Source organism: Dermacentor variabilis, chromosome 9 (assembly GCF_050947875.1).
Source record: "Dermacentor variabilis isolate Ectoservices chromosome 9, ASM5094787v1, whole genome shotgun sequence".
NCBI classification, from domain to species: domain Eukaryota; kingdom Metazoa; phylum Arthropoda; class Arachnida; order Ixodida; family Ixodidae; genus Dermacentor; species Dermacentor variabilis.
Window position 1 is genome coordinate 61,863,607 of NC_134576.1, and position 27,837 is coordinate 61,891,443.

The window sequence follows — 27,837 nt, forward strand, 5'->3', positions numbered from 1 at the left end:
CGTTGAAACTAAACTTATTCTCCTGCATCCAAGCGTATAACTTTACCAAATAAGCGTTCACGATAGTTTCTATTCCCGGCAGAGTACGTGATGTGAAAAAAAATATTTGTATCGTCAGCGTACATGACCAAATCTGACGATCCAGGTATGTTACAGATGTCGTTTATATACAATAAAAACAAAAGTGGACCTAATATATATCCCTGCGGAACCCCTTGGGTAATACGAAAACGGTTCGAAACAAAATTATTCAATTTAACGTATCGTATTCTGTTATTTAGGTAACTTTTCAGCAGATTCAGAGCTATTCCGCGTATCCCGTAACAGTTCAGCTTACTCAAAAGAATTTCATGCTGTACGCAGTCAAAAGGTTTCCGGAGGTCTGACAGACCCAGAGTCTATGTTCTGTATTCAATGATGTCAATGATCATTTCTTTAACGGCGAGTAGAGCTTGCTCAGAAGATTTATTTTTCAAAAAGTCATACTAATAGGGGTTAATAATGTTATGAATGCTAACGAACTTTTCGAATCTACTATTATTGGCTCCTTCAAATACCTTCGACAACACTGATAACAAGGAGATGGGACGATAATTTGTATTTTCATTTCTATTTCCTCCTTTATATATAAGACAAACACGAGCAATCTTCAGTTCATCTGGGAACGCACCACTTGTGAACATCAGATTTATAATATACGCTAGAACCTCGCATATTAATGCAAACACATACTTCAATGGTATCGCTTTGATGTCGTCATGGCCTGCTGAGACATTGTTTTTTATTTTCCCAATGTAGGTAGAGACTTCTTGTGGGTCACAGGTAGGAACAAAATAGTTAGGTAAAGTGGTAACGAGGTTGCATACAGGAGCATCAAGAGAGCTTGTTCTAATGTAGGCTTGCCAGCTTCAATGAAGAACTGGTTTATAGGGTTACCTAATTAAGTTCCGCTAGCCTGGCAATTAGATGCAGTGATTTCTGAGTGGTCCCTGCACTTTTGTTCGTTTAATAGTTCGTTTATCTCACTCCAAACTTTCTTGCGGTCATTATAAATTCTGGAGAACCGTTTTGCATAGTAAGCTGTTTTTACAGACTTGAGGTCTTTGTTTAGTTTATTCCTAAATTTCTTGAACTCTTTAAAAAGGGCTGCATCGCGAGTACGTACAAAGTCATGATACATTTTATTTTTATTACGTATTCTGTTATATAACACTTTATCAACCCACAGCTTTCTAGATTTTCAGAAGTTCTGTTTTACCTCGATTGCAGGAAACGCAGCATTATAACATTCCATGAGCTTGGAAAGAAAAGCAGTATACGCCGCGTTGACTTCAGATATGCTGTATACGTTATCCCAACACATATTCTGAAAGAGTCATAAATTTAGTGAGATTTTCCTCGGAAAGGACCCTAGTTACCCTCGACGCATTTTTGGGCACTGACTTAATGCGTTTCACAAGAAGAAAACAAAAGGCATCAGATACCGTGTTGTATGACAATTACATCAAGAACTTTCAAAAAAGACCTTTGGAGAACTTCCCAAAACAAGATGGCATTCTTCTAGTCAATAAAGCATAATTGTATAATTTACTGTATGTTACAGAGATGGCAGTTACTCCAAGATACAAAAAATGCCTTTCCGGGTTAACCAGGCTTTAACGGGCAGCGTTTCAGTATGCACTTTGTACAACAGCAACAACAACAACAACAACAACAGCGGCGGCGGCGGCAGCGGCAGCAGCAGCAGCATCCGTAAATAGCAAACGGTAACATGGTTAAGTTGAAATAACGCACGAAGTAATGGGTCAGAGCAGTCTCGAAAAAAAAAGAAAGGAGACACTAATTACCTAATATGAAGGTGAACCCGCCCAAGTCTGCCCGCACTACCTGGTCTTGAAATATCTTCATGCCTTATTGGCTCGTAAGCTGAAGACCAACTAAAGGTTGGAAAGATTCGTTGAAAGCGCTAAATTATATTGTTCCGGGGCTACATCCCCTTTGAAGCTCATCTAAACAGCGCTCCGGTTATTACATATACCAATGCCTCAAAAGTGTTCTGGCTTTTGCCGCATTATTTTTGTTCAATTCAGCGTTTTGAAGGCCGATTCATGTGCGCTTTTGGGGCATTCTAATCTCGCGCTGTGTGTTACAACGTATCGAACGTCTGAAGCCGCTCATAAACGCCTTTTTCTTTAGAGTGGCGAGCCTTCCGCCTCACTGGCAGTGATTGCCGTCGGGGTGCTCTACTAACCGTAGATTGTCCCGTTTGTTTACGCAAGATTCCAGCTAGCACATTTGCTGACAGGAAGTTATTCGATTATTATAATCACCTCTGTACGTACTCTAACCACTGTAGCTATAAGGCTGCGTGAAGCATTCGCGGAATGCGGTTTTCAGTGAGCTTTCCTCTTGCGGACCGGCCGTATGTATAGGACAGGGAAACGGAATGATGTTCCTGCACATCCAATGTAGCTTTAGACAATTCGTAAGTCTTTGCGCTTTTCAACTAGGACTACACTGCCAGAATTTCCGCTGCATCCGGTGGTGTTCACGTTTGTTAACCGCGTGCAGAAAGCTGCCCACGTGTGCAATATTCCCTGGCTGTGACAGCTAATAGTGTGACAATATATAGTATGTACGTTGTGCAATGCTTATGCGAACACAACGTAAAAGACAGACAAGAGGATTTAGTCAATTATTCTTTATTTATTGGTCTCAATCTCTATTTGCATAAAAAACCAGCAGACAAGGCTCTACTGTTAATATGCATAAATGCATTAAGGTTCAATGATAAATACTACCAAGTCACCAGCGTGGTGTAAGTAGTTGTGGACAGTCGGGCCTGTAGATAACTCTTCCATGACGTGCGACCTCAGCGAACTTTCTTCTGCAGTTTTCAGTAGGGCCGGCTCCGATAAAAAAATTTCTCACTCGAAGATCATAATGTATCTTTCTATCTAGTAACAAAAGAAAGCACAGGGCCATACTTAGAACATTTAGGTTTAAAATTAGCGCACAATGTAGGTCTACAATGAGTACCACGTGCTTTTAACACGAGCGATATGCACAACGAGCACCTTGTGATTACCAAACCAGGCGACAAGCGAAAAACATTGTGTAGCCATTCTGAAATTTTTTCAAAGAAAACGGCATCGCCCAAGACTTCATCCACTCGAAGAAACAATGAGTTGCAATTTGAAAATATTACATAAAGGTTTTTCCATCTTGCATGCTTGCAATACCACCCTAAGTAGTCGAAACCCTTGCTCATCTCTGATCGGCGCGTTCCCCTGATGCACCAAAAGCGCACCTGATGAAGTTATGTAGACACTGGATCTCGTTTACATGGGGAAAAAAGGCAGGTTCCCCGATGTACCTATCTTGGTCGAAAGTTTGGCACAATAGTGCAAGCATACGGCGTTTAGAAAAGCAGAGGCCAAATCTCCGTAAAGCCAAAAGAAGAAGGTTGCGACATTTCCATGCTTCCACAAGTGTTCGCTTGCCCTTAAAACTGTGGCAGGACAGTGTGATGTGAGTACTTTTTGACGTCTTGTAAGTTAGGCTTGCGTTATTCTGTAGTTGCAGAAATAACCACAGTTCAGGCCGGCCAGCCTTCACACTAGTGCGTCCTTTGTCATGTTATAAGAGCATTTTGCTGTTAGTATAACTTTGATGTACTTAATCTTGAGACCGCAAACGACCTTTTCAGAAATCATTAGCGCTCACAAAGTCAGCCCACTGTCGTCTTATACACCGGCGGCGACGGAGCCTTCATCTCCCTTGTGGTGCCTGCGACGGCAGCAAGTGTTTTACTATTTCTGAAATTACAAACGAAGGACCATCATCCGTTGCCCGTTCTGAAGCTATTGACGCTGCTATTACTGCACCAGACATGCCATGGCCACATACGTATATGCACCGGCAGTTCGACCTCCCCAACCAGCGCAACACCCGCTTCCTCGTTCCAGCTAACTGATTACAGTTACATTTAAAGTGTCACAAATGGCTGCATCTACGGCGGCACAACTAAGATACATCCGCGCCGCTATTTTGTGACTCTAAAGCATCTCTTCACAGTAGCAAGTCTGCCTTACATCACAGAACATACGAGCAGATAATATCTGACAATATGGAAATACACCAGCATGCTCTCGAAACAGGGCACAACATAATCCTTCAGTGGGTTCCTGTTCCGTGTGGTATTATCGGCAACGATTTTGCTGACAAAGCTGCCCGGTCTGCCCATGGACACATCCCGACGCGTCCAATACATTTCACGGATACTGCCAGGGAACTTCGTGTGCTTGCACGCAAAAAGTCCCAAGCTTTTGGGAGTTCTAGTTCCTTCAATTACCGATTGCAAAAGCTGGACCCTTTCTGCGGCTAAAACTGCCATCTAGTCTTTCCCACGGCGAAACAACATTCCCGTGCCGCTTGTGGCAGAAAGTGGCGTTCATGAACGCGTACTGCTCTTCTATCGGAATTGCCGAGATCCCGATGTGCGACTCCTCTACATGCCAGGAAACCATCTAGCACTTTTTCTGCATCTGTCCTTGCTACGATGTAGAACGCCTCTCTCTCTGGAGGCTAAATCTCGAGACCATTCTCGGAGTCAAAGATACTCGGACAGTGGCCGCACCCGTCAGTTGCAGAAAAAGCGATTCGTGCACTGGTGCACAACTTGAAGCGTACATGTCTGAGAGACCGTCTACAGTGTCCCTGTGGATCCCCCCAAATTCCCTCGGTGCGCACTCTCTTCCTCTTTTCCTCTTTTTATGCCCGTTTTCCTTTATTTCCAGTGCAGGGTTGCAAACAGGACAGTCGTCTGGTTGACCTCCCTACCATTCCTTGGCTTACTATACCGATTATATATATATATATATATATATATATATATATATATATATATATATATATATATATATATATATATATATATATATATATATATATATATATATATATATATGTGTGCCCCGAAACAGTGCAGAAAGCGAACATTGGCCGCTGCACAAGTACACGTCTTAGACAGTATGTTTATGTGGTAGGGAGTGGGTCTGGCTCTCACAAGGCAGTACATTGCCACCAGTGCATGTGTGAAACATTATTTGGAGAAACTAAGCAGGTCTTCAGACATATGCACTAAATCGGTATAGAAGTAGTTCACGCCTACATCGGCAACATGGTGAAACAAGCGTGCACAAAGTGTCGGTACGTCTACACTAGTTTTCTAGGCTATTTTATCTGGCATACCATGAGCTGCGTGGTTCGCTCTTTTCCTTGATATTTGTAAGGGATTGCATGATGGACGCTTTACAGTTCTATGTTTGTGTCCTGCATGCTGCCAGACAAAAGTTCCGATCTCGCTCTTTTTAATCACCGCACGTTATTTGTTATAGAGGCATCAGCCTCTACACGGTCATCTGTGCAAACATGCAGTTTAACATCCATACGCTGCACTACTTTAAGCCCTCAACTCCGGAAAATATTTATACCCCCCTTAAACATCACACTAATTAGCACACACTACCTAATGGCCCCTATGAACTGCTGATCATGTATGTAGTATTCTCACACATATTGTACGATGTCTATCTCAGACGTTCTTGACGAATGTATAAAAAAATTGCCGAAAAACTATCAATGTCATTGCAACCCCATTGGAAAGGTATAAATGACGCCAAATTGTTGCCCAGCATTTCATTTCGTAAGTGCTATTCTTACCTTCCTTTTCAGATGGTCCTCCAGCCGCGTGGATGCTATCCATTGCACATAATAGTGGCCGGTGCGTATTGAAATACGAGATATACTCTCAAATGGCTAGATGTGGTAGATGGCACCGTGGCGCCAAACTGTTCCTCCATGTAACCGATAAACCATTAGTTGCCGAGGTTCGTCTCTTGCGCTTTGTTTGAAAGATCCCAGACAAGGAGAATGCAGTGAAAGCTGCTCGCATAGGACAGCCAAGAACGAGGGAGTCCTCTCGTGCGAAAACCATTAGAAAAATATGATCACTAGTGACCGGATGGGGCGACTAAAACGTGGTTTTGGGAGCCCATACAAAGCACTAAAATTGCCATTAAGGGCATAAATGGTAGCCAAGTGGTGTCAATTCGGTCATCTATAGGCTCAAATACTATTAGCTTCCTCTGTGCACCTAAGGTTAAATTATGATTTTCTAAGGAACGTAACCCGTTAAACAATTTCTCTTTGGAATGGAAATAATACGTAGAATGTATAATGCGGAGAGGTGCTAGACGGGTAGATTAGACCACTTCTGTTAAAATAAGTAGGACAAGACACCACGAGAAAAGTTGTGAAAGCAGTTACGAACAAGCGCCATCTCAACATCTTCGGGTCTCACGTTGCACTTTTTACGCGCAAGCGTGATGGCCCACCAGAGAAATCGGCGATAGTTAGTTTGAAGCCGCGAAGGAAGCGAGCGCCGGAGGAGGAAGGCGCCTGGAGGTGGAGAAGAGAATCGCGCACCAAGGAAAGTACGAAGAAACGCGCTAAGCGTTGAGCAAAGCATCATCACCTAGAGAGAGAAATTTATTGTGAAGAGGAAGAGGGGCTATTTTCTCCAGCCCTTTAGGGAGGACGACTCAGTCGAGGTGGCGTTGAGTGAAGCGGCGAGGAGGAAATATGCGAAGCGTCGCAGAGGAGGAGGGTGGCCGGAGGTGCGCTGGGTTGACCTCCTGTGGCAGTTGCTTCGGGTGCTGTGTGCGGAATGGAAGTACCGGCTTCGTCTTGTGACCATATCGTCTCTGCGTGCCGTATGCTGTGTGTGCGAGATAAAGCGTGCGACGCTGAACCAACTATGGTGGCTGAATATCGCGCGCGCAAGGAAGAAAAGCGGGGAAGGAGCGCACCATCTTCACAGCGGAGAGGGGGGAGGGCTCTACCCCGGTGGCTGTTGCGTATGGTGAGGCTGCGCGAGCCCAATCTTGAACGCGATCTGCGATGCCGACGGTCTAGGCCTCCCGGCGTAGCGAGGGCCGAGAGATTCGTGGGCGCTATAGCAGCTGCACGCTTGCGCGTCACATGTTCACGCGAAGTGAAACGTCACTGTAACTTTTTTTCGCAAAGTACTTGTTTGCACACAGAAAACGAATGGCTAAGCATGCACCGAAGCTACCAGGATAGTTGAATTCGAGAAGCTCAAGAATGCAGAGCATTCGCTGCTTAGAACTTTGGATAGTTGTTTAAGTACCTAGAAGCCGGGATTTTCGTCTCAGTTAGATTGAGGTTTCCAACTACATCAGCACAAGGTCCACTTGAGAAGGTGGCGAACCTTTCCTAAAAGTCTGAAATGAACCTCACATTCCGAGATAAGGCTCCACCCGAGCATTCAAGTTTCCCCATGATGTGAAAATGTGAAGCTCAGCACAAGCACGCTAAATGAACTTTAAGTGTATCGTCACGTAGGCGCAGTGTAGGCTCTTCTCACAGCGATGCTTTCGTCGGCACCAAACTTGTCCAGAACAGACTTTACAAAAGCAGTCTCTCTGAATATAAAAGGCTGCCTTTAGCCAAGTTCCCTGTGGGTACTAATATTTTAAACAAAATAATACCTGGCCTAAAGAAAGAAGATGGTACGTTTAGGCACTGATATTCAACTATAGGCACCAACATCAAAATATCGATTTATATGCACCAATAAAAGTAGCGCTGGAATATTCCTAGATTCGTAGTTTTTGCTTATGTGTTAGGTAGGAGCGATAAGGACAAAAGAAAAAATATTGTGCCAGAGCCCATCTCGCCAGTGCGTTATCCTTGAACTAATATTGCGACACAGCGTGCTTCCACTGTTGAAACGAGTTATGTATGAAGGCCTCTACTAAAAGCGTTTCTACTTTTTACATGTACTATTTGAATAGGCTGCGTCGGAGTTGGGCCCGAGCTAAAGCTTCATCCCAAACAATTTGTCGAGGGATCAAATACATGAATTCACGGATCAAATACATACTGCATTGTCATTGCCAAATGTGCTGCAAACGATTTCTTGAGTGCTACGCACTGTCAAAACAAGTAAAATATGTATTAGGTACATATTTATTTATATTATGTCTTATGTACATATGTACCAAAAATGGTGCCCAAATAACTGGTATCAATGCTTCCGTATCTTTTGTCTTTTTAATAAGCAACAACAACAACAACAATAATAATAATAATAATAATAATAATAATAATAATAATAATAATAATAATAATAATAATAATAATAATAATAATAATAGTTTAATAATAACTTAATAAGAAAATATCACACGAACTTTAGAACTATATCAGTTCGAAACCAGCAAAGCAGTACATGATGCTGATATGAAAAATATAAAGGCCATGAAATGAACAAGTTGAGGACAACTATGTTAATGAACCCGCCGTGGTTGCTCAGTGGCTATGGTGTTGGGCTGCTGAGCACGAGGTCGCGGGATCGAATCCCGGCCACGGCGGCCGCATTTCGATGGGGGAGAAATGCGAAAACACCCGTGCACTTAGATTTAGGTGCAGGTTAAAGAACTCCAAGTGGTCGAAATTTCCAAAGTCCTCCATTACGGCGTGCCTCATAATCAGCAAGTGGCTTTGGCACGTAAAACCACATAATTTAATTATATATGTTAATGAAGTTTTGTCATTCAAGAACCTTGTTTACATTCTTGTACATATTCAACGGCCAATGAAATATCTCAATGACGCTGTCATTTACTACAATATATTACGCAGGAGCAGGTGTCACCGGTCATGTATCGTGAGTAACTGCACCGAAATTATAGTCGCAACAGAGAGCACGTATAAAAATATATACTCGTATATACATATATAATATATATATACGAGGGCCAGTCAAATGAAAGTGAGCCAATGCGAACATGTGACAAACAGGGTACTTTATTTAAAATTAGTCTGCGTGAACAATTAGACATTTGTCCTATTGACTAATGAGTCGCGTGATTCCTGTCTCCTTGGGTTGACTCCTGGGAGTGACTCCTTGGTTTGCTACTCCAAAAAGTCTGCAACTGACTGTTTCACGTCATCATCCGACAAGAATCTGCTTCCCTCGAGCTTTTTTTTTTCAGTTGCCCCAAAATATGGAAATGGCAAGGCGACAGGTCTGAGCTGTATGGCGGATGTTGCAGCGTCTCCCACGTGAACTCTGCCAGTTTTGTATTAACCACATCATTACCGTGGAACAAGATGACCCCATTCGTCGATTTTCCACGTCGTTTGTTCTTGATTGCGACACGCAACCGATCCGGCGTTTCAAAATTTCGGAAACAATTGATACTCTCTCAATATTTGGCAAATTCTATCAGTAATGGCCCCTGACGATCTAAAGAAAAGTCAACAACACCTTTCCGGCGGAAATAACGGCCTTTTCTTTCTTAGGGGGTGGTGAATTCGAATGTTTCCACTGTAAGCTTTGCCGTCGTGTTTCAGGCTCGTAGTAGTGGCATCATGGTTCGCCCCCGATCAAAATTGCACACAAGGAGTCGCCACCCTCATTGTTATACCAGATCAGAGGAGTCAAGGCAGTGCCAAAATTCTTCGTCGTCTGGCCCTGGTTCAAAATCTTGGGCATCCCATTGCGCACACAAGAGCCGATAACCGAGATGTTGATGAATTATGGTGTGAACAGAAGCGTGGCTGATGTTTGCACGCTCTGCCAGTTCATCGATGCTTATCCTCCATTCTTGTCTAATTAGCTCTTCAACCTTTGTAATTGTGTTCGGGGTGATTTCACGGTGACTTTGGCCCGGTCTTGGATCGTCTTTGCAACGTTCACGCTTTCTTTGAACCGTTTGCTCCAACGCTTCACAGTGGCCAATGAAATGCAATGTTCAACGTACACGGCAGCCGTACGGCAACTACTTTCTTTTAAGGAAACACCTTCGTCTGTCAAAACCCTCACAACACTATCCTGCTCAACTTCTGGAGCGTCCATTACGTCACGCAACCATGTTCAACCCAGTGTATTAGAACATGAAAAGACATTTATCCTCACACCTGCATGTCATTTCCGCAAATGGGATTTCATAAGAATCCAACAAACACTGACACCAAGGACAGCACAGGGGAAATTACTTGTGCTTAATAAATGAAATAAAGAAACGATAAATTATTGGAAACTAAAGTGGTGGAAAAAACAACTTGCCGCAGGTGGGAACCGAATCCAAAATCTTCGCATTTCGCGTGCGATGCTCTACCAATTGAGCTATCACGTCGCCGTTTCCCCATCCACTTTCTTGGGTATTTATGTGTCCTAGTAGAACCCTGGAAGTGTTAGCCAGCAACACCACTCACAGACCTTGGCGGTGGACGTGGAACGTCCTTCTTGCCGCAGGCGTCACGAGAACGTGATCATTTTGGGTGTAGGCTACTGGTCAATAAACCCACATATGCTAACTGAAGGCATCAATGCTGCCGGATTCAAGACCCTCGATGTGTAATAAACGAGAACAAAGTGAGTTAACCGAGGGGCCCGATTTTTATTAGTCATATCATAAGAAGCCAAGACATTTGACACCATTTCTGATACATACGAATGCGAAAATATACAAGTGCGAAGATACAGCTTGATAAAGGGCAAAAAAGTGTCACTGGAAACAAAGCTCACTGCGCGTATACACAAAACCTCGCAACAAGATATTTATATATACGTATAAGTCTCCAATAAATCTACGTATCTAAGAAAAAGCCACTGTTATAATGTGTTAAACAATGCAAATAAACATGTTGCGCAATCGCTGATTCACACATCACAGAATCCTAAGGCCCGTCCACCCTCCTTCCACTTACCCCGATGTATATATAGCGCGCGACGGAAGGCGGCGCGCTTGCTCCCCGCTTTTCTCCTTGGCGCATGCAAGACTGAGCCACCATCGTCGGCTCATATAGAACTTTATATGAATGACAACTTTATACCAATGAAGTTTCAGAATTTTCATCGAAGCGCTCCGTAGATGCCGCTGCCTTCGCGATATGCCGCGACGAGCCCGCTCGCCATCAAAACGCCCTTGAAACTTTGAGCTCGGATGGGGCTCCTTGCGTTATGTGACTCCAGGTGCATAGGCGTTGCCGCGAAATCCAGCCCGAGTTGGCAATGTTCGCCGTGAAATGCCTTTTCGAGCGTGAAAAAGATATCCTACACAAAATTGATAATGATTTGCGGCGCCGTCGGTTGCTTTGGTCGGCGCTGCACGGACAACACGAAAAAATTTCGGGGGGGGGGGGGGGGCTGAAGTCCCATAAGCCCCCCTTCCCCCCTGGCTATGACCCTGACAGCGGATAGACTATTTTGTTGTTGATTACCCGTTATGAACGTATCGCATGTATTGATTAGACTTACGCTAAGTATTGAGTGAAATATATCTCAGCGGAGGCTTTTTAAGTGTAGGAAAAGAACATAAACGTACTTGGACCAGCTAACGACTTGATTCTAATCACTCCACAGGAAGAGTCCCGAGCCTTGTAGAGCAGTTGTTCAATAGAAATAGCTTGCCGACCTGAAACAGGGTATGAAAGCAACCAAGGCAGTTAAATAATACATTAAATTCTCGGAAAAACACATTATAATTACTAGTAGGGTTCTTTCTCATAGAGATTGATACCTTTCTTATATTTCGGAAGGTAAAAATCAGCTGTTATATTTGAAGAGCGAAACGGCGGAGAAATCGGGCGCATGTTTGTGTGCTAGGAAAAACATCGGAGAAATCGAGTTATGTTACCTGGCACTCCTAAAGTTTGTAACTTCTACCGCGATGAATTAAAACAATGTTTTCTTTTCGGATAGAAACGTTACCTGGCACTCCTAAAGTTTGTAACTTCTACCGCGATGAATTAAAACAATGTTTTCTTTTCGGATAGAAACGTTACACTTCAACAAGACAAATCACTCACACGAACAAGTAGCGGCAAACAAAGCTGCGAAAATAATCTGACAAACTCATTTCTACAAATCCTTGTTGTGCGGCAATAATATAAAATTTAAAACAAACCATGTTAACACAAACAACAAAGACGGGTTTGGTGGCCCCTTCATGGAGTTTGTTATCTGTAATTTTTTTTAATAAAGCAGAGAAGTTTAGAAATTATTGCGCACGGGCATGCTTCGCAGCAGGTGTTACGCTTTTGTTTATCTTACAAGCACTTTCTGTAGTAGACTGCTGCTTCCCAACGTGCGCTCTTGCGAGAAAATTAATGCAATACCCACTAGATGAAGCCACCACCCTTTGAATATACCGTAATTGCGTGAACTTCCTTTCAACGTCACAGCTACCGTTTTCAGTGCAGAGCAACGTCGATACTACGTTAATTTGCTTCCTAGCGCATTACTGCGGTTTACGACTGTGGGAGGTGCGAGAAAAGCAATGCGATGTGCCATTGCTCTGTTGATGTAAATGCGATTGCAAAAGAGCCAACACGCTGTGAGGCACTCAAGGTAGGCATGCGTTCAATATATTTGTAATGTAGAAAAAGAGCACAAGGACAAGGCCAGCCAGATCGACTGTTCCGTGCCTGCAGTGCAACCAGTGGGCCAGCAGGATCGCCAGTGTTTAGCACGAGCGTGAGCGGTTCGGGCAACCAGCTGTTCATGCTCTGCGTGACCTGCCTTCTCGATTACGAACAGACGCTACCAACTGAACTGTTCAACACACCCCATTACATATTATTTTTCCTATATGCGACGTTTCACTTTAGTGTTATGCGAAAACGAGGCACATGCCATGTTCATGTAATATAATTATTCACATTATGATATATCTTGAGCACTTACGATATATCTTGAGCTCTTGCTTGCTCACGAAATGTGGGCATCGTTAATTAGTTTTGTAACATGTGCAGTTGTTATATTCATTTAAGAAAGGGCAGCTATATGCGAGAAGACGGGTAACGACGAATTTAATAAATCTTGTTCTAGTTCTACTTCTATGTCACGAAAGACATGCGCGTTATGAACGTTCCATAACATTCTGATTAAATTAGCATGCGTTTAGTTTTAAAGCAAGAAAAGCCAAGCAAGGCAGATCATTGCTATTTTGGGGGACGAGTAGTAATACAGAATAATAACAGAATAATATGCGGATAATGAATACCTTTTTCCGCAAGAGGACGTGGAGGAGCCCGAATGGTGAGACTATAAATGAAATCGACTTCATACTCTGCGCGAACCCTGGCATCATACAATATGTAGACGCGCTAGGCAAGGTACGCTGCAGTGACCATAGGATGGTAAGAACTCGAATTAGCCTTGACTTGAGGAGGGAACGGAAGAAACTGGTACACAAGAAGCCAATCAATGAGTTAGCGGTAAGAGGAAAACTAGAGGAATTCCGGATCAAGCTACAGAAGAGGTATTCGGCTTTACCTCAGGAAGAGGACCTTAGCGTTGAAGCAATGAACGACAATCTTATGGGCATCATTAAGGAGTGCGCAATAGAAGTCGGTGGTAACGCCGTTAGACAGGAAACCAGTAAGCTATCGCAGGAGACGAAAGATCTGATCAAGAAACGCCAATGTATGAAGGCCTCTAACCCTACAGCTAGAATAGAACTGGCAGAACTTTCTAAGTTAGTCAACAAGCGTAAGACAGCGGACATAAGGAACTATAATATGGATAGAATTGAACAGGCTCTCAGGAACGGAGGAAGCCTAAAAGCAGTCAAGAAGAAACTATGAATAGGCAAGAATCAGATGTGTGCGTTAAGAGACAAAGCCGGCAATATCGCCACTAATATGGATGAGATAGTTCAAGTGGTGGAGGAGTTCTATAGAGATTTATACAGTACCAGTCGCACCCACGACGGTAGTGGAAGAGAGAATAGCCTAGAGGAATTCGAAATCCCACAGGTAACGCCAGAAGAAGTAAAGAAAGCCTTAGGAGCTATGCAAAGGGAGAAGGCAGCTGGGGAGGATCAGGTAACAGCAGATTTGTTGAAGGATGGTGGGGACGCTGTCCTACAAAGATTGGCTGCCCTATATACACAATGCGTCATGACCTCGAACGTACCGGAATCTTGGAAGAACGTTAACATAATCCTAATCCATAAGAAAGGGGACGTAAAAGACTTGAAAAATTATAGACCGATCAGCTTACTGTCCGTTGCCTACCTCTCCGGCGACCATGAGCTAAGCAGCGCAATGTTATAGATACTAAGCTACCTGGGTGGGTGATGTAGCTTTCAGTAGTCATATCTCAGTCAAGTGCGAGACAGGTGCACTACAAAAGTGCATAAAATAAAGTGTTTCTGAAGTAAAAAAAATCACAAGGCAGCAATTGAGCGAAGAACCCCTCACTTGCAAAGCTTGCCATTTGTACAGCGCATACGAGGGAACACAAATAACGAGCAAAAGCATATTTATTGATTGGAGTGTTAATACTATGAAAATTTTTGCTGTACCGTTAACAAAAATCAGGTAGGCTGTATCGCCGATGCAGCCGCCGTGAGGTACGCAAAACGTCGTGCGCACTCTACTGAGAGGGTATGTGAACTATGAATGAATGAATGTGAGTTGTTTAGTGGCGCAAGGGCAGGAATGGCCAAAGAGCGCCAAGACAGTGCTATTGATTTCGCTGTGGAATGAGGAGTTCTGTGAAGTTGATATTACGTGGCTGGAGAGGGGCCTAAAAATAGTCGCTGTAAAGTGCGTAAAATCTACGTGCAATAAGATTATGGCGATGACTAATGAGGAGTACTATGAGCCTTACACTACACTGCGGAAGAATATGACATGCAGAACATGTAAGATGCAAAAATTAGCTACAGCACTACTGCCTCACCAGAGCCCTTGAAACACAAGGGCCAGGAGGCATGTGCTATACAGTACAACTATCCCAGCGGCATCCTCTAAAGAGAGGAAGCGCTACGAATGTATGGGACTAATAATATGTAAGACCACATCTCCGAGGAAAACTAGGACTGTGTCTGTATTAAAAAGCGGTTCTGGGCCAAGAAACATTGTAGGATGAAGAGGAATGGGCTGCCAGCATGCTAAGGAAAAATGTCTCTTTCTCGCAGATTGGCTTCCCGACACTCCTGGAGGACGTGGAGTACGGTCGGCCTCTCTCCGCATCTACCACAGGTTGGAGGCTCACTTCCGGTGAGTAGAAAATTATGAGTGTCAAACGTGTGTCCTATTCTGATACGAAAGAATAGGACATCTGCTCGGCGCGATTTTGTGGCAGAGGGCCAGAATCCTAACTATGGCTTTATCACGTGGAGCTTATTATCCGTTCCCGCGTCCCACATGTGTTGCCAGTGATCTCGCAGCCTGCTTCGCAAGAAAGGCCTCGGATATGTGGCAGACACCTCAGCGGTAGGGTTAACAGCTTGCGATGCGATTGATGTGGCATCTCGTCCACCAGAACGTTACCCTCAATGCTCCTATGGACAGGCACCCAGCATATAATCATATGCTGGTTGGATATGTACACTTTACACAAGACGGAATAGAGTTGATTAAGTACTGGATTTTTGTATGTATAGAGTGACATCAAGGCCTTCACGACGCTTTGGGACTCTGTATATATCGCTGACTGTTGAAGTTTTAATGTTGTTATGTGCTTCACGGCATGTAATGCGTAGGCCTCCGCCGTAAAGATACTTGTTTCCGGATCCAGTACATCGGATTCTGAGAAGGATGGGCCAACGGCAGCATAGGACACCCCGACATTTGACTTCGAAGCGCCTGTGTGGAACTCTGCGCTGGAGTGCTTGTGCTCAATTTCTAGGAAATGAGTTTTGATTTAGATCTCTGGTGCGTGTTTTGTTACTTTTAAAAAGGATATGTCACATTCTACGACCTGCCACTCCCAAGCTGGTAACAACTTGGTTCGATCATTATGCGAAGCTCGAGGAGTGGGACATGCATTTCATGACTAAGCTCCCTCACACGAAGCCAGAAAGGCTGTCTTACTGAGGGTTGATTATGGAGAAGTGTAGTACACGTCATATCGTTAACAGTGTTAAAACATAGATGTTGATGATTGGAGTGTATTTTCAGGAAATATGTAAGGCTGATGTAAGTAAGCGACCATTCATTTGATTCCGCGTATAAGCTTTCACTCGGGCTTGTTCCGAAAGCGCCAGTGGCTAAGCGGATACCTAGATGGTGAACAGGACATAGCATCTTTAGCGCGCTCGGGGCGGCAGAGTTATATACTACAGCACAATATTCCAATCGAGACCGAATTAGGCTCATGTATAGATTCATTAAACACTTCCTTTCACTACTCCATGTAGTCTGGGATAGAACTTTAATTAACTTTACTGTTTTTAGACATTTTTCTTTCAGATATTTAACGTGTGGAATAAAAGTGAGTCTATAGTCAAGTATAATACCTAGGAATCTATGCTCTTTGTTGATAGGTATTTGTTCTCCACACAGTTCGAAGCAAGGATCCGGGACCAGGCCTCTCTTTCTTGTAAAGAGAACGCAAGAGCTTTTTTGGGGGTTGGTTTTAAATCCATTTTGCTCTTCCCTCTTGGATACCTTGTTCAAGTCATGCTGTACCTTTCTCTCGCACACTGCGAGGTTACAGGATTCAAAAGCTTTTTGAATGTCGTCCACATAGACAGAATAAAAAATGGCCTGTGTTAATGAAGCACGAAGCGTGTTCACATTTACCATAAAGAGTGCGCAGCTGAGCACGCCTCCTTTGGGTTCACCAGTTTCTTGTGTAAAAGGACGTGACAGTACATTGTCGACTTTTACCCGCAAGGTACGATTGGACAAATAGCTTTCTACTAGTTTTGGCATATTACCATGAATGTCCATTTCTGACAAGTCTCTCAAGATTCCGTAGCGCCACGTTGTGTCGTACGCCTTCTCAATATCGAGGAATATGGATAGGAAAGACTATTTGTGTACAAATGCGTCACGGATGTTTCCTTCAATACATACAAGATGATCAGTTGTGGAGCGCCCCTCTCTAAAGCCACACTGATAGGGATCAAACATTTCGCTCAGTTCAAGGACATGAATGAGTCGCTGATTAGTCATTTTTCTTTTCAGATACGTCACAAAGACAACTTGTGAGCGCTATCGGGCGGTAACTTGCCATTGAGGAAGGGTCTTTGCCTTGTTTCAAAACAGGGCCGAGAATGACCCGTTTCCATGCAGTTGGAAGCTATCGTACAGCCCAAATGGTGTTGAAAAGTGAAAGTAGTCTAACTTGGGTGTCACTGTGTAAGTTTTTGATCATTTCATACATGATTCTGTCAGATCCTGGTGCAGAGCTCTTGCATGCGCTCAAGGCAGCTCTCAACTCAGCAATATAAAAGGACGGTTGTATGGTTCGTTCTGTCGACATATTCTGGTGAATGGCTTACATTCTTCTATTTGTTTGTATTTGAGAAAGAATTGTGAATAATTTGTTGAACATGACACGCTCTCAAAATTCTCCCCAAGTGAGTCTGCCTGGTCTTGCAGGGTATCGTTTGTGTGGTTACCAAAAGAAATGAGTATCTTTGTCACCCTCTCATCCTATTAACCCTGTTCCAGACTTTGGCCTCATTTGTAAACGAGTTTATAGTCGATGAAACTTCTGCCAACTTTCTCTTCTGACCTGTCGGCGGGTTCGCCTGCCTTGGGACTTTACTTTTTTAAAGTTGATAAGATTCTCTGCAGTGTGAGAAGCGCGTAGCAACCCCACGCCTTGTTCTGTTTCTTACGGGCGATCCTACATTCGTCGTTCCACCACGGGACACGCCGTCTGCATGCCAAGCCACTTACTTCCGATATGCATTTAGATGCGGCATGTATAACGAAGGCTGTAAAATACAGCACAGCAGCATCAATTCCTAAAGAAGACATGTCATCCCATGAGATACTAGTGAGAGTTCGGAATTTCTCCCAGTCGGCCGTATCAGCCTTCCACCCAGGAGCCTGCGGTGGGTATTGGTTTTCCTTAGATGTTGTATCAGTACGGGGAAGTGGTCGCTCCCGTAAGGATTGTTAGTAACTTCCCATTCAAATTGAGGCAGTATAGACGGGGAGACTATGCTGGGATCACTTGAAGAAAAGGTTCTGTTTGTAAGGCAGTAATACGTGGGCTCCCTACCATTCAGAAGGCACGCACCCAATGAGAAAAGGAAATGTTCAACAAGACGACCTCGCGCATCTATACGAGTGTCGCCCCACAGGCAGCTGTGCGCATTGCAATCGCCAAGAACAACATAAGGCTCTGGCAATTCATCTATGAAGGACTGAAATTCGTGTTTATTTCATTTGTAATGTGGGGGTATGTAAAGAGAGCAAACAGTTATAAATTTGTTTAGGCGAATAACTCGAACTACCATTGCTTCAAGGGCCGTTCGTAGCTGCAAACGTTGACACGCTGTGGTTTTTTGAATTTTAATGGCAACACCGCCCGATGATGCGAAAGCATCATCGCGATCTCTGCGAAACGTAACATAGTGTAGAAGGAAGTTTGTGTGTTTCGATTTTATTTGTGTTGCCTGTAAACACAGCGCTTTTGGACTGCGTTTGTGGATGAGTTCTTGCATATCATCAAGGTTCCTAAGACCTCTGACGTTCCATTGAATAATTTGTGCATCCATATTGGAGTAAAAGGTGCTGTGTGTACGGAAACAGAAATAGTAATTATAGAGATTGCAGGGATTAGATTACAGAGCTCTGTCGAGGCCCTGTAACCGGGGCTTTGCCTTTTCTGGAGCGTTCGAGGAAGCCTCGCAGCTCCTTAGGCGCTTGGTGCGCCGTAAGGGTAGGTGTTGTGTCCATTTCCTGTTGTGAGGCGCCGGACACGCACTCTTGCGAGCGAGAAATTTTCCCAGAGAGTCCTGCCTCGGAAGGCAAGACACCTGCGCCCACCAGCCCGGAGGTCGATGGGGTTCCCTGCGGGATTTCGCTGCGCCGGCTGTTGCCAGCGCTGGAAGGGGCCGGCAAGGTTGAGGCAGCCTTGGCTGCACCCACCTTCGGGCTCGATGATTCCTTCTGCTGGGTTGGCGGAGCAGCGCTAGCTGCAACCTCCGCGGGGGCAGATGGCATAACTGCCGACTCACTGCCTATGGGTCGGATAGCCGCCTTTTATCGCTGCCCCCTGACGCGTCACATCGGCAAAAGAGTTCATGGGCAGGTAGGATACCCGGCTGCATGCCTCCTTGAAACTTATATTTTCCTTTACTTTAATTGTTACAATTTCCTTTTCATTTTCACACGATTGGCAGGACCGCGAGTACGCAGCGTGCTCCCCATCACTGTTCACACAGTGGAGAGAGTTTTGACAGGATTCAGATAGGTATTCGTAGGCACTGCATTTCGTACAGGTCTGGCGGCCTCGGCAGTTCTGTGAAATGTGGCCGAATCGCTGGCACTTGAAGCATCGTAGGGGATTTGGGACGTAAGGTCTCACTGGGATTTTCACATACCCTGTCTCGATAGTGTCGGAAAGGTTGCTTGAACCAAAAGTAAGTATTCGGTGCGTGGTATTAATTTCTTTTCCCTCAAGTCTTATTTCAATTCTTTTCACATTGATCGCGTTCTGATCATTCCAACCCCCTAGACGTTCAGCTTCAGACAATTCTAGCAGATCAGCATCCGATACAACGCCATGGGTAGTATTCAGGGTACGCTGTGGGGTCACTGTGACTGGAACACCCCCAAACGATGCAAGTTTGGACAGTTTTTCATAGTGTTTCTGATCGCGGAGCTCTAGCAGAAGATCAACGTTAGCCATTTTCGATACTTTTTATCCGGGACCGAAAACTTCCGTCAGCGATTCCAAGACTACGAGGGGTGAGATCATTCTCACCGTCTTCTCAGGCTTATCAGAGTGGATGACATGAAAGCGGGGAAGGTTCTGTGTACGAGTGCCAAAAAACTTAGACATCTTCGATGCGCCCTCGTTTCTGAGGGCGATCAGGAAGTGTGAAGGAAGTCTCCACTACGACGCGCCTCATAATCAGAAAGTTGTTTTGGCACGTAAAACCGCTTAATTTTTTTTACGTTCTGGAAGACATAAGGGCATCAGCAATTACTCTGGAATGTTCGATGGTCCATGTTTAAAAGCTGATGCGATTGACCCCGCTGATCAGATTTCGCAGATCGCCGACTGCGTTCGCCGATGTCGCCGTACTTTGAGCGCAGCCTGTTTTTGTGGACATAGGTTCGCCCAATGAAAGTTAGTTTCGTCTTTCACACTATTGCTCCTGTGTTGTTTACGGTCACTACCACGTGACATCTGGCGGAGGTGCTGGGTATTGATCCCAGTACCTCTCCACTGTTCGCGAACTATTTCAGCATATTAAAATTTACTAACAGCACGGCTACATGTTCCAATGCTTAGGAAATCTTTACGCCCTTCGAGGTTTCTCTTGTCTCCGAACAATAAACTTCCTCTGCCTAGCTTGCGTTTGGTTTCGTCAAAACTCAGCACATGTCACTTTCCTGTCAAGGATTCTTTGTAGCGCTGATAACGCGCATGCCGTTCCTGTTTTGGAAGCATCATGCACGCAGCCTTAAAGCGAGGAAGGACAAGCGAGATGACAGTTATTGTTCCTGGACAAAGACGTGTAGGATATTACGTCATCGACTCGTGCCATCACACAAATCAGCTACCCTTTTCGGTTTCGGTATCTGGTTTATTCGTTATTTAAAATTATTGCTGAATTTCAAAGCAAATTGAATTGCCCTACCGGTGACAGGAGTGTAAATGCCATTCGAAAATGACGATATCGTAATATGGTTAAAAAGGACACCGGAGTTACCTTTAATAGCTAACTGCACTTCCACCTCGGGTCAGCCCGGCATTGCACTATCTCCGGGATCGGCCCACACATGGGAAGTTTGGTCCTTATGACAGCAAAATTTCCTTGGATAGTACAGGTATACAGCTTCGCTGTAAGACGCCCCTGGAGTTACTGCGGACATGTTTTACGAAATTCGTAAGGACTGCAGAATTTTATAATACCTGTGGGATGAATAGTCATGCGGTCGGAACGCTGTGCATCAAAATGTCCCTCTAGGTGATGGGTAGTCCTGTGAATGAGCAAAATGAATGCCTGTATAAAAAAAGTCAAATACCTGGAGGGAGGGAGAACTCTCACCTTTCCCCATTTATTAACAGGGATCTGTTGAAGGAAATGAAAAATTGGTGTATAGTCCGCATTCGGTCGTTCTTGCATAGGGTATTTATTGTCTTATCGGTAATGTAAGTCCATATAGGTTCGTGGGTATTTACAAACTGAAAAAAAAATACAAAAAAAAAACAAATCATTGTGCCAGCCTAGCTTTCGGTCCTGGTGACGTTCAGCTCAGCTAAGATAAAGAAATACAAATCAAATTATGGAAATCCACCACACTTGTAATACTCTGTGTGAAAGAAGTCATTCTACAACGTTCATGAATAATGTTATTGATGTTCGCACATTGGTCCCTTCGCATGTTTATGAAAGGAGTTCACGACTTTTTGAGCTAGTTCGTTTGTTCTCATTGACAAGGCGCTGTCGAAATTTTTATTTTAGATCTTAGCGCTGGAGAACAGTTGTCTCTCGGTGTGACGCTTTTCGTGTTCTTCGCTTGCAAAGATGCGTCCCTGTCCACCTTTGTGGGCAAATATGAATTGGCGCTTAGTGGCATTATGCTCACAGCCCTGTTGACCTGGACACTCCTTCTTGGAGTCCATTCTCTCGGTAGTTGGAATTACCTTCAGTCTCCCGACGAAGACGCTACAAAACTTTCCCTCATAGTCCAAGCGTAGACGTAGCTGCTCTCATTAATCACGTGACCTACTAGCGGGAGAAAAAGACAAAGAACGCCAAACCCCGGGGACGATGGAAAGAATGCTTTGGATTAATAGATGAATGTCTTCGTAGTCCTTGTGGCACAGTAGATGCTTCAGTCTGGGCGATTGAACAAGACTCGGCACATACCCAGTACCGAAGTACTCATTTAAGGTTTCGTATTCTTCCTGTCGCAGTGGCACATGTGTTGGGGGAGTTTGGCCAAGAATGTGAAACAATACCGGTGGCACACACACCAGTGACACAAAAAGAGTGACCTAAGATTCGTACTTGCTAAGGCAGCAGCGAGCACATACCCAGTGTCATCAGGTGTCTATATGTATTGTCAGGTTGTAGTCACTGGGAGAAACAAGACAGTGCCAAAAGCGATCACTCACGAATTTACCTCTTCGTTGGGCGAACTTGTTGGAAAAAAACAAGTGATTCTCAAAACACAACGATAAAATGTCGAGGTGGTGGCGGTGGTAACAACTTTATTAAAATTCTGCTCTGGTATGATCTGGCAGGCCCGAGTCCTAGGATGGCCCCTCACGAGAAGCGACCCTTTCGGGCCAGGCAACGAGGTCCCTCCTGCCAGCTTCCTCACAACAGACGTGGGAGGAGCTTCTCAGAAAGCTGCATAAAAAGATACAATTGCGAGTATCCAGTGGTCAAGCAAGGACCCGACGTGTTGGTCTTTACCTTTGTAAGCACTCTAAAGCGTCCACGTAGGGCTAGAAGCAGGATAATGATTTCTCAGGTTCGACCTGTCCCCTCCATGACATCATAAAAGCATTTTCAATCGTAATTCTGTACCCAAAACACACAAGTGCGCTTTTTTTCAGGCCAATGCCCAATTACACCTTCATCCAATCACCTCGCAAAGAACCATTTAAAAAAATTAAGACGTCACTATGTACATGGGCATTGTTAGGTAGCTCCATGGTCGGCTATGAGAAAGCGCCAGCCCGCGGTCACATTGGCTTTCACTGGGGTAGGGGGATGGCAGCTCTGTCAGCTGTGGGCAGTGACAACTTAAAAATTGCTGTGCATTTCACGTGGTTGTCGTTATGACAATGAACAGTGTGTTCGTGGTAGCTACGAAGGAATGTCATAAGAAGCCAACAAACACTGACACCATGGACAACATAGGGGAAATTGCTTGTGCTTAATAAGTGAAATGAAGAAACGATAAACTAATGGAAAGGAAAGTGGATCAAAAAAGAATTTGCCGCAAGTGGGTAACGATTCCACAACCTTCGCATGCGAAGGTTGTGGTATCCTTGTGGGATTTGAAGGTTGTGGGACCTTTGGCAAAATGAAATATTTAATTTATTAGGCGCCAGTAATTTCCCCTATATTGTCCTTGGTATCAGTGTTTGTTACCTTCTTATGATATGACTAATAAATATAGGACCCCTCGGTTAACTCGCTTTCTTCTCGTCTACTACGAAGGAATGGACGTTTTAAAAAGTCCCGTGCGCTTTCAACACTAACGCGCTGAGGAACACGGATGAAAGCACACCGTCTCCACTATCGTACATTGCCACCATGCGTTCAGCGCGGACGTTGTGACGGGCTCAAGCAGCATCAAGCGTTTTGTTGCTACTTTAAGTCGGCAAAGATTGTGCAAGGTTACTGAATCTTTCCAATATGAACTAATGTTCGTTCATTGCGTTTCAAATGACGAAAGATAGGGTGCGCAATTACTTCTCTACGTTTTTTTTTTACAGCAAAGGTGACTATGGCTAGGATCTGAAAAAAATTTGTTCGAGATATTGACAAACGCAAATCATCATGTGGACCGATCCTGGTGATAGTGTAGAAAGGGTCCAAGTTCAATGGCACATAGCCCTGTGGGCTCGCTAGTCTATGATGAAGCGTGTTGGTATGTCAGTGTATGTGCATCAATTTAAAACGTAAAAGTAACAAGTAGAAAATATCAGAAGATAATAAATAAAGAAATAAGAATAACACTACTGCCCAATAGCTAGTCTAGACGATGCGTGTTGAACCGTCAGTCTATAAGTGTGAAGTAAAAGACAAATGAAATGTAAAGAAAAAGAAATAAAATAAAAATAACCATGAATCAAAATTAAAAAAGGCACTAAAATAGGAAACCCCCCCCAAGCGTAAAAATAAAAAATAAAAGGAAGAAACAACAACGAAGTTTTGTGTTTGTATCTTTATTCAACCAATGTTGAATTTTTATTTTAAATAAATAAAATTAAATTAAATAAATAACGACCTAATATAGCTACAGTGAACTCTCATTTGAGTGAACTTCAAGGCACCCAAGTAAATAGTTTACTTGACTTAAGGTTCACTAAACTGAATATTCACTTAAATATCGAACAGCATACTGCACAGCAGACATCAAGTAAAAATAGTGAAATACTATTCATGGACTTATGTAAATCAATATATAAAAAGTGCTTAATCCATTACGTCGCTGCCCATCTCTTTTTGAAAAGAATGCAACTTTCATTTGCACTGGTGCTCTGAAGTAGCAAGAAGTAACAAAGCTGTGCAGCCAAGAGACCCAGTCAAGTTTTTGGATCTGATGAGGTTGACAAAAAGAAGTGACTTACGGTCTACGACCATGCAAGTAACACCAACCGATGAGATGATAAAGTCATGTTGGCCAACATCCTGTTTTACCTTCAAGGGAGAGCAAGGGTCTGGTTCCAGAATCATGAAGAGGAAACTTGAACCTGGGTTACCTGCAAGGAAAAGATGCGTGCTCTGCTTGGCAAGGCTCTTGGTCGAAAAATCGCGGCGAAGAAGGAGCTAGCATGACAGTAGCAAAAGTCGACGGAATGCTACCTGCCTTAGATACAGGATGCGCTGGCCCTTGTAAAGCAGATGATAGTATGGCCTGATGGTCTGAGAAAGTGGCACTAGTCTTAAAAGGGATAGCAGAACGGCGCATTCAATCTGCTAATATGCAAGGACTAGGACACTGTGGATGTTATCATTGATGAGTGCAAGCGTTTCGAAAACGCCAAAAGTCGATTTCTGGCCCATCAGTTCACTGACTTTGCCTCGCAGTAGCAACATCGTCGTGCGAAGACGTACCTCTGTCACAGCTGCCGCTAACCCTGGAGCACGTGACGAAGATTATACGGCGTGAACGTGAGGCAATATTTTCTGCTTCCCCGTGCCCACGTGCGTGTGAGTGCAGCGCTACCATGATACCACTTGTCCAAGCCGTCGTTCATCAGGAGCTACCCAATGCTGGCCTGTACTCTTGTGCGGTCGCTCCCTTTCGCCCAACTGGCCGCTTCACAGGTTTCTATGCCCAAGGCCAGAGGCTACGTCGCCCCAATCCAGCTGAATGGAGTACCGCTGACGACCGGTCCCTTTGCTTTAATTGCTGTCGCATTCGTCACGTCTCCTGCTATTGCAACAACCGGAGGTCTTGGGCCCATGCGCCCTAAGCTCCCAAATGTTGCCCTCGGACCAATCCTGGACGCTTCCAGCTATACCGCGAGTCCCCTCAGGCCAACGGTGATGACGCTCCGGCCACGTCGTATATCATCGTTCCCCATCTCCGCGCGGTCACCAATCCTGTTCGTCGTTCTCTCGTCACCCATCTTCTCGCTCCCCACAATTACGCCGCCCTCCATCGCCAATAGGACGCCTGCCTCCGGAAAACTAGATGATGCATCTTTAGGAGGTGAAGCCGCATTGACAAATCGACGTCAATATCCCACTAGACACAACTTAATTGACCTTAACGTGGACTGTACACTTGTGGCTGCTCACATTGATACGGGGGCACATATATCAGTCATGCATTCGGAACTTGGCCCTCCACTTAAGGATGCCCTCACGCCAGCCACCTTACCACTCATCAGAGTCGCCGAGTGGGAAACGCTTCCCGTCCTGGGTATGTGCTCCGAAGGAATAAATATTGCAGGTTGCTGCACGACTGCATTACTTGCTGTGCTCGAGCACTGCTCCCATCAACTCATCCTAGGCATGGTCGTTCTATCTGCGCACTCTGACCTTATTGGTTGGGGAACCTGGCTACTATGATGCTCCGACCGCCTGCGAAATGCCGTTAGTGTTCCGCAGATGATATCCGTCTGGCAAATCAATCCATTACTTATGTGAACCGAATGTCTTTGCCTTCTATTTCCGATGATGATTACCTTCTGACTCCCATTGTTGACGTTCTCTTTGCCAGAAATGTCGCCGTTCCCCATACCATTCTCACCGTTTCTAATACCGCGCGTCATTTCCCATCTTGAACTTCAACTGACGCACGCGACTTATCCCAATCGGCATGACTGTCCAACATCTCTTCAATTGATGAGCACGCCGTTTCTGCATTAGTCGCCGGCGATCCTGCGCTACGCACTGCGTTCCCCAGCTCAAGCTATACAGCCCGCCGTAATAACATCACCGCGCCTGACCTCCTTCCCACTCACGCTACCAACAACAAACACATGGTGAGGTCTTATGGCGACACATCTGACTTCGATGACCACCCTTTGGGCCAGACATGTGGCGTCACTCACCATGTCTCCACTGGAGACGTCAGCCCCATTAGAAACCATCCTCACCATGTGTCTCACTCTGAACGGCAAGTAATTCAGTGCGAGGTCGAAACAATGCTCGCGAAAGATGTCATTGAATATTCCTGCAGTCCCTGGGCGCCACCGGTCCTTCTAGTGAAGGACGGTAACTGGCGCTTCTGTTCAGGCTACTGTCACTTCGACAAAGCTAAACAAAAGGGCATCTGCGTTCTGCCAAGAATCGATGACGCTCTCGACTGTCTTCATGGGTCTACCGACTTCTCCGCCGACCTGCGGTCAGAGTACTAGCAGATTTCTGCAGATGACCTGGACCGTGCAATGGGGCAGTACATGAGGTGCGTTACACCGCATGTACTTCCTTAAATTTAAGGTGATGTCATTTGGCTTGTGTAATGCCCCAGCAACGTTTGAAAGGATGATGCACTCTCTCCCTCATGACTACAAATGGCCCACACGCTTTGTCATCTAGATGACATCATCATTTTTTCTCCGACATTTGAGAGCGACCTTACACTCCGGTCTACAGTTCTTGATATTTTCCAGCGAGCAGGCCAATTCTTAAGCTCATCAAGATGCAGTTGTGGCGGTCGTGATATCATGGTGCTGGGCCCTTGTCAGAGCTCGTGGTGTACATCCTGATCCCGACTAAATTCGTGTAGTGAAAAATCTTCCAGTATCACGTTCGGTCAAATACGTCTGGAGCTTCTTCGGACTGTGTTTTTATTTTGGACGCTTCGTCAAGAATTTTGCCTACACTGCCCGCCCCCTTAACGCAACTCCTGAAGAAGGACATATCATTTTCGTGGGGTCACGAATAAGCTGATGCCTTTTGCACATTCATTAGATTACTTATCCTAGTCTAAATTCAGTCACAATATAGTCCGCGGGCACAATAACGATTGCGACATCTTCCAGTTTCTATGTTTTTTTTTTGTCAGTCGTTCACTGAAACGGCATGGGGATGGCCATTTCTTGTTCCATGAAACAGCTGTACTGCTTTTGCATGTCGTGCTTCTGCGGTAGCTGTTCACAATTCCGAAGCAGAAAGCAGTCTACCCGACAAAAAAAATCCCTGCATCCCTGCATAAACGCCCGGCGTTTCTTTCAAGAAAAAGGCGGCACCGCCTTTCACGACACAATGCTTGCTCTGCACTTATGAGTCTGCGATTCCTAGAACTCAAAGACAATAAAAAGGTTTGCATTAGTGGAACACTCGTGATGTTGCAAAGCGTTGAGCGAGTCTTCCTAAAAAAGACTGCTGGGACTTATACGCACCTTTATTTTATTTCAGGACCGGTGTCATGTTTTACAAATTTTGCATAGCGTGTTCTGAACTTCTTGCGCATTAAATTGAAGGTGCGTACTTTGTGTGTTCTTTACTTGTTAGTAACGTTTCACCTAAATCTGTCTCTTTGTTCTCTTGCAAAGTGTTCGTTACCTGAATGCTGCATTTGTTTTGTCTTTTTGCATGAAATATGAGCCAATGTAGAAATCTCCACTTCGTGCGCGCTCTGTTCCTTCTCGATATACAGGTGCTAGTCCCATTA

The 27,837-nt window shown here is 44.6% G+C and overlaps 1 protein-coding gene across 7 annotated transcripts in view; it reads right to left on the bottom strand.

The window, feature by feature from the left end:
- The window catches only part of LOC142558027 (uncharacterized), a 153,212-nt gene that overhangs the window by 23,942 nt on the left and 101,433 nt on the right, over nt 1–27,837 (bottom strand). For 2 of the 7 annotated variants that reach the window (XR_012822924.1, XR_012822925.1), the window contains exons 2-6: nt 24,408–24,469; nt 21,072–21,208; nt 20,936–21,003; nt 11,421–11,510; nt 2,697–2,957 (exon numbers count right to left, since the gene is read on the bottom strand). Coding sequence is in view for 2 of the 7 variants with exons in the window: in XM_075670193.1 (XP_075526308.1) it covers nt 2,928–2,953; nt 11,421–11,510; nt 20,936–21,003; nt 21,072–21,208 (321 nt within the window). In the remaining 5 variants the exon portion in view is untranslated. Of the gene's footprint in view, nt 1–1,258; nt 1,367–2,696; nt 2,958–11,420; nt 11,511–20,935; nt 21,004–21,071; nt 21,209–24,365; nt 24,470–27,837 lie in introns of those variants that run through there. The other 5 variants (XR_012822926.1, XR_012822922.1, XR_012822923.1 and 2 more) reach the window with 4 other exon arrangements.